At 41.6% G+C, this 12,604-nt stretch overlaps 1 protein-coding gene across 2 annotated transcripts in view; it reads left to right on the forward strand.

Moving 5' to 3' along the window:
* SLC18A1 (solute carrier family 18 member A1) overlaps positions 1-8,954 on the forward strand; it is a 29,609-nt gene extending 20,655 nt beyond the window's left edge. For both annotated transcript variants that reach the window (XM_045879307.1, XM_045879308.1), the window contains 6 exons: positions 4,594-4,672; positions 5,616-5,667; positions 7,200-7,263; positions 7,530-7,649; positions 7,858-7,991; positions 8,841-8,954. In XM_045879307.1, coding sequence (XP_045735263.1) covers positions 4,594-4,672; positions 5,616-5,667; positions 7,200-7,263; positions 7,530-7,649; positions 7,858-7,991; positions 8,841-8,954 — 563 coding nt within the window. The remainder of the gene's footprint in view (positions 1-4,593; positions 4,673-5,615; positions 5,668-7,199; positions 7,264-7,529; positions 7,650-7,857; positions 7,992-8,840) is intronic.
* The last annotated feature ends 3,650 nt before the right edge of the window (positions 8,955-12,604 follow it).

Raw genomic sequence — 12,604 nt, forward strand, 5'->3', positions numbered from 1 at the left:
GAAAGATAGGAATTTAGTGTCATTGTATTGCCTGTAAGGTGACTGTTACTGTATATTGTCTCTATTCCTTTCTGGTCTATGTTACTTTTAGGCTCTCTCTTTGCTCAGAGGACCCCTTTCAATATTTCTTATAGGGCTGGTTTGGTGTCTGCAAATTCTTTTAGGGTTTGTTTGTCCTGGAAGTTTTTATCTCTCCTTCTATTTTCAATGACAACCTATCTGGATATAGTATTCTTGGCTGCATATTTTTCTCATTTAGTGCTCTGAATATATCATGCCAGTCCTTTCTGGCCTGCCAGGTCCCTGTGGATAGGTCTGTTGCCAATCTAATGTTTCTACCATTGTAGGTTACAGATCTCTTCTCCTGAGCTGCTTTCAGGATTTTCTCTTTGTCTCTGAGACTTGTAAGTTTTACTATTAGATGTTGGGGTGTTGACCTACTTTTATTGATTTAGAGTGGAGGTTCTCTGTGCCTCCTGGATTTTGATGCCTGTTTCCTTCCCCAAATTAGGGAAGTTCTCTGCTATAATTTGCTCCAATATACCTTCTGCTCCTCTCTCTCTTTCTTCTTCTTCTGGGATCCCAATTATTCTAATATTGTTTTGTCTTATGGTATCACTTATCTCTCGAATTCTGCCCTCGTGATCCAGTTGTTTATCTCTCTTTTTCTCAGCTTCTTGATTTTCCATCATTTTGTCTTCTATATCACTAATTCTTTCTTCTGCCTCATTTATCCTAGCAGTTAGAGCCTCCAATTTTGATTGCACCTCCTTAATAGCCTTTTTTATTTTGTCTTGGTTAGATTTTAGTTATTTTATTTATCCAGAAAGGGATTCTCCAGTATCTTCCATGCTTTTTTCAAGCCCAGCTAATATTTTTATAATTGTCATTCTGAACTCTAATTCCAACATTGTACTAATGTCCATATTGATTAGGTCCTTGACAGTTGGTACTGCCTCTTGTTCTTTTTTTTGAGGTGACTTTTTCCATCTTGTCATTTTGTCCAGAGGAGAATAGATGAATAAGAACAAAATGCTAATAGGGTAAAAACAAACCCAGAAAAATATACACTAAACAAATCAGAAGAGACCCGAAACTGGGGGGGAAAGAAAGGGAAAGAAAGAAAAAAAAAAAAGAATATGATCAAATATGATCAGGCTGGTGAATAGATTAGTGCCACACACTAGATTTTGGGCATATATTGGTCTGTTAGAAGAAAGTGCCTCCCAAAATTTTAAAGAAAGAAAAACTCATATATGTATAAAAATAAGGGTAAATACGATGAAGGGATGGAATATGACTGTAAAGGTGAAAATTATAAAAGACTTTATAAAAGGAATTGATAAGATAAGAAGTTGGTTGAAAAAAGAAAGAACAATTAAAAAAAACTAAATGGAGAGAATGTGATCAGGCAGGAGGTTAGAACAAAGCCATACACTAGAGATTTAGGGTATATTTTGGTCTGTTAGAAGAAACTGTATCCCAAAATTTTAAAGAGATAACATATATATACAAAAAATAAGGTTAAGTACAATGAAGGGATAGAATATGACTCTAAAAATGAAAAATAAGGGGCACCTGGGTGGCTCAGTTGTTGAGCATCTGCCTTCAGCTCAGGTCATGATCCCAGGGTCTTGGAATCAAGCCCTGCATCAGGCTCCCTGCTCAGTGGGAAGTCTGCTTCTCCCTCTCCCACTCTCCCTGCTTGTGTTCCCTCTCTCACTGTGTCTCTCACTGTCAAATAAATAAATAAAATCTTAAAAAGAAATAGAAATGAAAAATAAAAAGATTTTTAAAAAAAGGATTGATAAGATGTTGGTTGCAAAAGGGAAAAAGAAAAATTAAAAAAATAGAAAAAGAAAAAATAAAGAAAATTTTAAAAACTAACTTTGAAAGACTAAAGAATCAGGAGGAAAAAAGCCATGAATTCTATGTGCTGTATTCCCCTAGCACTGGGGTTTTGCCGTTCTCATTGGTCGGTAAACTTGGTCTTGGCTGGCTGTTTTTGCTGATCTTCTGGGGGAGGGGCCTGTTGCCTTGATTCTCAAATGCCTTTGCCTGAGGCAGAATTGCCCCACCCTTGCCAGGGGCTGGGCTAAGTAATCTGCTTGGGTTTGCTCTCATAGCTTTTGTTTCCTGCAAGCTTTCCATATGGCTTTGGAGGACAAGAATGAACATGGCGGCCTCCCAATCTCTGGCCCTGGAGGAGCCAAGAGCTCAAGGCCCCACTCCTCAGTGTGCCCCCAGAGAAAAGCTGTCAATCACTCTTGTCTTCCCGGTCTCCGGCCACACTCCGTGCCCACCTGGCCTGTGACTGAGCATTTCTATCTCTGGCACAGGACCTCGTTTGGAGTCTCCAAACCCAGCAGATTCCTGCAGTGCACTCCTGTGCCGCTCCTCCTGGAGGAGGAAGGGGAGTCTCCCTGGATCTGCTGCTTGTTGGGTCCCTGCTGGAAGAGCAGTGGCCTGACTGTGCCGCGGATCACGGTTTATGGCAACCCCGAGCTGACAGCCCACTCCTCAGCTCCATCTGTGCAGCCGGCTTCCCTCCTCTGATAACTGGGAGCTCTGCCACACTCAGGCATCCCCGGTCTTTCTGTGACCCTGAGGGTCTTGAGACCACACTGTCCCAGGGAGGGTTCCACCCCCTGCTAGCCACTGGAGCGAGTCCCTCAGCGGAGCAGACTTCTAAAAGTTCTGATTTTGTGCTCCGCTGCTCTATCACTTGCCGGTAGCCGGTTACCTCCCCCCTCGGTCATTCTTCCCAAATACCTCCTCAGATTCACTTCTCCGCACGTCCTACCTTCCAGAAAGTGGTCGCTTTTCTGTTCAGAGAGTTGCTGCTATTCTTTTCTTCAATCTTCTGTTGAGTTTGTAGGTGTTCAGAATGGTTTGGTACCTATCTAGCTGAATTCCTGGGACCAGATGAAATTTAGGTCTCCTACTCCTCCACTATCTTGCTCCCCCCCTTCCTATGGCTTTAAGAACCATGGATAAACCAATCAGTCAAACATTTATATCTGTGCTTAGGATCTGTTCTTGGAAGTCTAGACCTGTACACCCACTGCCTGACATCTCCAGTTGGATTTCTAATATGCATTTCAAACCTTTCATGTTTCCCTAAGTTATTCCTCCATCTCCAGTTACCCAACTGAGTTACCAACATGAGTGATCCTTGATTTCTCTTTCTCTCACTCCCACTATGCCCATACTCAATCCAACAGAAAAATCCACTGACTCTACCACCATAATAATGCCTCTTGTTTTATTCACTTCTTTCCATCATGACATCTAAGCTGAGGCATTATCTCTTTCTTCCTGGGTTCTTCAAATAGTCAGTCTTGTTCTGTGAACCCATTCTTCTAAACACAACCAGAGGGCTTGAAAAAATGTGAATTAAAATATGTCATTCCCCTCCAAAGTTTCCCATTGCACTTGGAATAAATTCCAAATTCTAGGCATTTTCTATTACTCTTCACTTTGCTCATTATGCTTCAGCCACACAGACCTCTTTTCTATTCCTATAACAGACAAATAGTTTCTTCTTTAATGTCTTTGTATTTGCATTAGATGTTTTACTTTGTTTATTTGTTTGTTTCTGCTTGGAATGCTCTGTTTGGGTTATTCAGATCTCAGTTTAAATGTCGTCTCTTCAAAAAAGCCTTACCAGCCACCAAATTGAAGTTAGCTCTATTCCTGATCACACTTCCATGCCACAACATTAAATGTTTTTCACACAACTTAATATTTTTCTAAATTATCTTTTTCCTTCATTTGTTTACTTGTTTATTGTCTGGCTCTCTCCCTTGGAATGTAAACTCCCTAAAAGCTAAGATTTTGTCTAGCATATTTACCCCTCTAATCTTAGAACACCTGACACATAGTAAAAGTTCATTAAAAGTACTGAATGAATGAATCAGACTCAGGGAGGGTAAGGTGCCCAAAGTCACAGAGCTAAAAAGTAGCCAAGCCACAGTTTCAACCCAGAACTGTGTGGATTCAAAGCTTTGAATGCTCTAGAGCACTTGACTCTACTGTCAGAGAAAGCAATGTGACCAGTGCTTCAGTTTACAAAATACTTTAAAATATGCTATCCAATTTGCTCCTCAGTGTAAATTGGTATGATAGAATCATAGCTTTGTTTTTGCCACATGTGGATGTTAAAGCTCAGAAAGGTTTAGTAACTTATCCAAGATCACTACCAGAGCAATGGAAAGAAAGGTGAATAGCAAGGCAGGAATTTCATTTCCCAGGAAATACATATTTCTTTCTGTAAGGCTGATGATGTTCTTATGCTGATAATCAGAAGGATTTTACACATGAGAATGGCTCATTAGGGCGATCCTTTAGGAAATCTAAGTGGGGAGCTGGGAGTACATTGTATTAAAGCTAAACAAAGCCCAGATCCTGAGGAAAATGGAAGTATAGAGCCTCATGTTAACTGTTCTGGGTTTGCACAAGGATCTCCAACACACAAAACAATGTGGTTTGGAATCCTTGAAGGTAACAGAGAGACTTCACTGTCTTATAGTAAATAAAGTATTTTATAGTAAACTGGGCATGTCCTAATCCTAGAACTGTGTTTTTCTACAGGTCTAGCTTTCTTGCCTGCCAGTGTGTCCTACCTTATTGGCATCAACCTCTTTGGTGTGTTGGCCAACAAGATGGGTCGGTATGTAGTCTTGGAATCTGTGGAGAGTAATAGGAATGTAAGATGGGAGAGCCTTTTGAGGTTGTCCCTGCACCTAGGATAAGGAACAGCTTCTCTGAGGTTGAAAGCTTAGGACAAGTACACATGGATAAAAGTTGCCTACAGAGAGGATAGGAGTGGGTAGGTGGTGAGGGGGCTATGGATAAAGGAAGACCCTGAGTTGGTTGTGAATATATGAGGCATAACCTTTACTTTCCAGATGTTTGTTGTCTAGTTGAAGAGCTAAAATAACCCCACAGAACAACTATGAAAAAGCTCAGTACTTTGGGGGCAGTGGTTGTGAAACTATGTTCACTGGAGTCCTAGAGAGTTTTAAAGAGGTACGTCAGAAGCCACCAAGTAGAAAGGGTTTGAGAGCTAAAAAGTATGAGTCTGGATCTTGTTCTACTACAGTGAGAACAGCTTCAATTTTCAATTATATCTTTGAAGCTCAGCATACAGATTTTTAAGATAAGCTTAAAAACCCCTACTATAGGAAATCAGAAAAGGAAAGAAATTTGGTATTTTTTGTGGGTTTTGAGATGGACCTTGAAGACCAGATAAACTATGAATAGGTGAGAGGTAGTCTGAATTGGGAAACAGCATGAATTAAGTTTGAAGTTTACTTCCAAGGGGCAAGTACCTTCTAAGTAAGCTGATTCCTCTGCTAGGGGAAGAAAGAATATGTCCCATTGCACCTCCTCTGCTTCTACTATGGAAAGAGATATGGAGCCAGGCAAGGAGGAGGGCAGGGAAAAGGCTCACCTGGTTATAAACAGATCATGTAGAGATGTCTTCATCTTCTCACATCCTAAGGGGTTCCTGGAATTCGGGGTGTAGGACTGACTAGTGTTGTGGAGATAGGGTGGCAGGTAGAAGGGATTTCTCCCTTTAGCACAGTTTGCTGATGGCTCTTTCCTTCCAGGTGGCTGTGCTCCCTGATTGGGATGATTGTAGTAGGCACCAGCTTGCTTTGTGTAAGTATAATAAGATCTAGGAGAGAGGGAGAGAAAGGGAGAGAGAGAGAGAGAGAGAGAGAGAGAGAGAGAGAGAGACCCAGACATTTAAAGACCATTTTCCTTTAAAATGAACAGGAGCTTAACTTGGCAATGACTGTTGGAAAGACTCTTTCTGCATGGGTAAGAATTTAGCTCTGGGAGAGATGCCACCAAGCATCCCATTAAAGGAGGTGGGGAAGGAGAGAAGAAGGGCAATGGAGCAGCTGTAGCCAGAGGTCTGAGGCACTATGCATGGCCACATGAAACAATTCATGTTGTCATCTATTTATGGGGCCATCAGAGTGGTTCATTTTATGACTTAATTCACCTTATGAGGTCCTGTTAGGGTGGGATAAGTAAATTAAGTCATAAAATGCTTGTGTAAGTCTCTGGTGCCAGAATGTTTGGTAGAAAAAGAAAAAAAGAAGAGCTTTCCTATTTTCAAGAGCCCCCTTCAAGCTCTCTAAGCCTTTATTTTCTCCTCCCCATAATGGGGATCATAAGCACACTTGCCTCCTAGGCTTAAAGGAGATGAGACTAGAGCTATAAAGCACTGAGTACCGTGTTCAAGAAAGGCTGGAAGTCTTGATCAGGAGCATGAGTTCCACATTCATTCCCAGCTTTGCCACTTGCTGATTGTGGGATTTTGAGCTAGATATGTCACCTCTTTTTGTTTAATATCCTCATCAGTGTAGAGAGGGTTCTGATAGCCTCTCATAGGACTGTCCATATAAACTACAGCACACAGTGGGCCCACAGTAAACCTTAACCCAAACTATTGATAAACTATAATTATCTTTTGAGGAATAATCCCTAAAATTTTATTAGCCACAAACATCTAGATGGTATGTTAAACCTCTGAGGGGTAAATGTGTTGGGGTAGCAGGTTTAGTTAACAGGTGCTCAGGGAGGGACCTAAGGAAGCGGTGAAAGAGGAAAGGAAGTCTTTCACTGGAGGACTGGGAAGGCAAAAGAATGAGTTTCACAAGCTTGCTGAAGCAGCACCCCAAACCATGCCACCTGCCCCTCTAGATTATAGGCAATTGGTTGTTGGTGTCTTTTCTTTGTCTTCTTGCCCCAGTAGCTACCAAATTAGGATTTAATTAAAACCTTTGCATGTTGCTAATAGAAAAAAGAGGAAACTCCATTCAGTGAAGAGTGAGGGCAGAAGTGTGTCTGGGAGGGGGGTTAAAGGAAGTGGAGGAAGAATTCATGCAATAGAAGAGGTCCATTATTATGTATAATGGAGTCAAATCTGAGATTTAGACTTAATCTTGCCACTTACTAGCTTTTTAACTTTGGATAGGGCATTTAACCCAAATGGCACCAATCTAGCTTTCATATTTTAAAATAAAGGTAAAGATTCTTCTTCATAAGGATAAGTGATAATCCAGATAGATCATATATGTGGTACATAGCACATGGTTAATAAATGCTTATCATGTCAAAACCCTTTGTTTTGTGGTAACTAATTGGACTCCTGATAAACTCTTCCTTCTTCCCTGCTGCAGGTTCCTCTGGCTCACAATATTTTTGGTCTCATTGGCCCCAATGCAGGGCTTGGCTTTTCCATAGGTAAGAGTACTTCTAAAGGAGACAAAAAGCCCCTGAATTTTGGCTTTGGGTCAGATCAGAGGAGGTATACGGAAAGGCAGAAGGAGCAGGAGGGTGGCTGGCAAAGGTGTGGGCTCCTAACTCTTACCAGGAATAGGTGTTAGTGCTGAGTGGGAGGATAGCAGGCAAAGGGAATAGACTAAAGGAAGGAGAAGAAGGAAGGGTGCCACAAAAAAGAGAAGGGACTGTGGGTAGAGCTGACAGTGTCCTGTTTCCTTTGGCCACAGGCATGGTTGATTCCTCTATGATGCCCATCATGGGACACTTGGTGGACCTGCGTCACACATCAGTGTATGGGAGTGTCTATGCCATAGCTGATGTGGCTTTTTGTATGGGCTTTGCTATAGGTATGTTGGCAGGGGAGAGGGGAGCACCCAGGACTTGGTGCTTATCTACTGTTTACTGCTGAGAGTAAAGCCAAGAGGCTGATTCTCCTAGGGTTCTGGAGATATTTGATTTTGGGACATCCTCTGGGCCACACATTGCCCCTTGCATAATGTTTTCTTTGTGATCAAGTGTCAATAAACACTTGTGAATTTGGTTTATTCCTCACAGGCCCATCCACTGGGGGTGCCATTGTGCATGCCATTGGCTTCCCCTGGCTTATGGTCATCATTGGGGTCATCAACATCATCTATGCTCCTCTCTGCTACTACCTGAGAAGCCCCCCAGCCAAGGAGGAAAATCTTGTAAGGGGCTCTGACTGTTGCTAAAAGAATAATAATCTTCTGTTTATTTGTTTGTTTTTCATCTCTCTCATTGCTTTTTATCGTATGCTATTTCTTCCCTCTTTGGAAGTCTTTTTTGCTTTGCCATATTTTCTGATCCCATTTTCACCTTTATTTTTCCTTTGTGCTCTTCCTTATTTTCCCTTCTTTACTAAGCACTTCTCCTCTTATACTGGGTGGTTAAGAAGGGCCCTAAGTAAAGAACAAAAATGAGAAGCTTATAAAGAGTTGGGGGCAGGGGCCATCAAAGGCATCTTATACTTTAGTTACCAGCAAAATGTGAGTTAACACATTATCTCCTCAAGGTGGGCAAAATTCCACTGGGCTCATTCATTCATTCATTCATGTCTGCCATTATCCTTAGCAGGTCATCCTTTAAAGTACAAAACCCTTTAAAGTATGGAAGAGAACCATAACTTGTGATTTTAGTTAATAAGATACTTTATTGCAGCATGAGGACCCTAAGGGTCTGGGTGGCTTAATGGTGGATGTAGGGGCTGATCACAGGGACAAAAAAAGACAGGGAGGTCTGATAGGGGATAGTACCAGTTTCAGCTGGCTCCCTGCTGTAGCTTACACTACCACTGTTATGATTCAATTAAAAACATACTAGATATTTGTCTTGACCAGGGTTGGTACACCTAGGTGCCTTGGGAGGTCTGTGCCTGCAAATGAAGCAGAAAAAGAATCTTATGCTTGTTTCTTGAATCTTTCCTGAGCAACACTAGACTTGGATGAGCTAGTGAGGGAAGGGAACAAGGAGATTGGTAAAAGATATGCAGTAATTTCTCTTCCTGTGTCTTGCTTCAGGCAATTTTGAGCCAGGACTGTGCCATGGAGACTCGGATGTGTGCAACTCAGAAGCCCACAAGGGAATTCCCTCTGGGGGAGGACAGCGATGAGGAGCCTGGCAGTGAAGAGTAGTAGGAGAAGGTGGTCTCTGAACCTTGTCACATGTGGATTCATCAGTTTTGGACTGATCACCAGATCACCATGGGCTGCTCAATAGGCTTCACTTCCCTTTCCCCTGGGTATCTCCTTTCCTCCCCTCCCACGAGTGCCATTTCTTGGTTCTCTCCTTACCTGTGTAACCCGTAGTTCTTCCTCTAAGCTTTGTTGCCTCAGGTGCCCATCTTGTATGAGAGGACGTAGTAATGCTTTCTCCTAGGCTGTTGTGAGGCTGATTAAACTTGAGCTGGTGGGTGCTGCAAGGAGTGACTTATTCCATGGGAATAGCAGTGAGCACAGTGTGCCCCTGAAACCAGTGGGGTGACTGACAAACCTCATTTCATTTGCTATCTGATTTTCTTTGGCACATTCCCAACAGACCATAAAACTTTTGTCCTCTGTTCCTCCATGTGGTCCTTCCTGAGTTTTCTCAGCTGAGTTGAGAAAGTGTCCTCGATGTTATACTGCTGCCAGATTGCCAATTTGGGAAATTGTTTGCCTGGTTTTTAGAAGCTGAGCGGTTTTTCTGTGGCTAAACCTATAGCTGCTGAAGTGATTTTGCCCTCAGTGAATAGAAGGCTGGGTTTACACCTTTCCTAGGAAAGGACAGAAAAAAAAAATTATTAACTCCAAGATTTTATTGGAGGAAGTGAAAAGCAACCACCCTGAAATCCCTTCCCACAGTGGATTTCCTAATACAAGGATTATAATGAGGAATTGTTCCCACTTGTTAATTAATAAGTTATTACCTAATTCAGACATGGTAGACTAAATGCTCTTATAGCAAAAGAGAATGTGTGGGCAAATACATAGATACTATAAATATTTTGACATTTTTTACCTTTTTAAACATTTATTAAATGTGGGGTTTCAAAGAGATGGGAGACATGGCACCCACTTTTAAGTAGCTTCCCATCTATTTGAGCAAACAGGATATACACAGTATAGAATTGATCGATACTGCAAGTTAGTATACACTATGTGTTCAAGTACAAAGAGGAAGGGATGTTCATAGTCTGGGTGGGGAATAATGGTGGAGATGGAGGCAGAGGTAGGAATGGAAAGACCCACAAGTGCAGGCTGTGGGGATACCTGGATATCAGATTGAGATGTTCAAACTTTACTCTGGAATGATATCTGGCTCTGATCATCGCACTCCTTTGCAGGAGTTTGGTGGGCTCAGTGCAAGCCTCAAATCACCAGAACACTTTCAAGCTGAACCTCAATGAATCCTTATCACTTGGACAATGGATATCTGATTTATGGATATGTTTTTAGAGGGTTAGCATTAACTAGACTTACCTGATTTTCAAAACCATATGTGCTTATGTTGTCATTTAGTCAAGACATTATTTGTCTCAGATTTTGAAGAATCCCGAGGTAAAATTAGAAAGTCCTTTGTCAAAATATGTAAGCTGTAACTAAATGTAGACTGAGTGAATGGCCACTGGACCCCTGTACAAAGAGGGAGTGAGGTAAGTTAGGATGTGGAGGAGTCAGGGGCACTGACAATGGTACACTCCTTACTCCTACATGGGGAGGAGGATTTATAATAAAGACTGGGCTTTTACAAAAAGTGTTAACACATTTATAAAATAGGAAGAATTTTTAAAAGGGGAACTCATCCCTGACCTGCCAGTTAACATTGTTTAAGCAATATAAAACATATATTTTGGGGAAAACAATGGCAATAAATTATAATTATAATTTATTGTAGAAAAGTCAACACCACATACTACAAAGTAAGTCAAGGAACATTTTCTTTTTAATTTTAGATCACAAATAGATCATAAACACAGTCTATGTATGGAAAAGTATAAAAAGGAGAATCCCATAAAAATAGACAATGGGATTGGTCTTTTTTTTTAAAGATTTTATTTTTTATTTATTTGACAGAGAGATAGAGAAAGAGCACAAGCAGGCAGAGGTGCAGGCAGAGGGAGAGGGAGAAGCAGACTCTCCACTGAGCAGGGAGCCTGACACAGGGCTCGATCCCAGGACCCTAGGATCATGACCTGAGCTGAAGGCAGCCACTTAACCGACTGAGCCACCCAGGCACCCTGGGATTGGTCTTTATCAGTGGCTTAATAAATGATATGAAGAAAATAATACATTATAAACTTCCCACATTCACAGGTGACACTAAGTTCTTCTAAACATGAAAATATCAGTCCAGCAAAAATGAGTCACAATAAGTTTTGTGTTTTTTTTAAGTAACATAAAATGTCAGATGACCTCCCCTGTGGAAAGGACAAAGAAATGCATTTTCCCCTTTGGAAAGAGAGGAGTTGAAGAGACCATAAACATGTTTATAGGATGATAGTCTCTGAATTATCAATTATGATGCAGCAGAGAAGATAGTGGGACTAATGAGACATTGTGTTCAATAGGCCAGAGAAATATTGGGCATTCTCAGAGGGAGTATTGGAAACAGACCAGAAGACATTTTGTTTCCAAAGTACAAAACCTGGGTGGAAGCCACACCACCACAAATTAAGGCAGTGACTGTGAAGTTGGAGAAAATGTAGAGGGGGCACAGGAGGTGATGAATCAGTGGCAGGGAGAGTGATGTAGAGAGAGAGAGACAGGAAAATTCTTATAGGGAGAGACCCAAATATGAGGGGATATGATTAAAGTAGCTAAAATATTTAAGAAAGTCCCAGTCTTGGTGACCAGAGTCTTAGAACACTTCCACAAAGGGCCACTCCAAAAGTGCTAAGAGCTAAGATGAGAGTTAATATTAGGAAATACTATCTCCCACTATATTGTATTACTTATGGAATTCATTATTCCCAGATATAGCCCAAATCGACTTAACTCTATTCCTGGAGGGAGCTCAAAAATGCTTGTGTAAGTCTGTCCTCTGAGGCTGACATGAAGAAAGGGCAATGCAGTCCTTCCCCCTAGCATTCCTAGATGCCCTGGATGGGATGTGGCAAAGTACCTCTGTTGTCTCTAACAGCTGTCTGTTCTCCCCCAGAGGCTGAGCTTCATGGGCAGCACACCAGAGCCACTCTTACACAGCTCATCCCTACAGTCTTGTCTGTGGGAGAAAAACTATTTCCGGAACGAGGGAGGACTAGAATGAAGTAGCTTTGGAATACAGCACTCTCTGCAGTCTTAAGGGTTTTAAGAGAGGAATGATCATAAATCATAAGGTGATAGAAAGAGGATCAAGTCAGGTACTACAGACCTAATCCTAATATTTTCACCTAGCTCTCCCATGTTCTAGCTGTGTGGCCTGGTATAGATCATTTCATATCTCTGGGCTTTTGTATCACCATTTTCAGATCTGTTTCCTTCCCACCACTGGCTCATTTGGGGGCATCCTTAGTGAGGGCTAGGGGCAGGGCCTTGGGAGGAGCCTGAGTCAAAGCTGAGAGGTCAGTCCAATGCTCCACATCACCTCAGAAATACAAATGTTACTTGAAGTTTTAATTTCTGCTTTCAGGAAATTACTGGAAATAAAATGTGCTGCTTCTTCTTCCTCTTTCTCCTTCCCCTTTTTGACTTTGTTCTTCCTCTGGAGAGTGAAGAGCACAGTGTTAGCAGAGGTAGGAGGAGTGATCAAGGACTATTTGCATTTATCCTCCAAAGTGAGTCATCATGCAGTCTCCTGAAATCAC

This window comes from Mirounga angustirostris, unplaced genomic scaffold (assembly GCF_029215605.1).
Source record: "Mirounga angustirostris isolate CCGP_5_RB_7025 unplaced genomic scaffold, mMirAng1.0.hap1 SCAF_2, whole genome shotgun sequence".
NCBI classification, from domain to species: Eukaryota; Metazoa; Chordata; class Mammalia; order Carnivora; family Phocidae; genus Mirounga; species Mirounga angustirostris.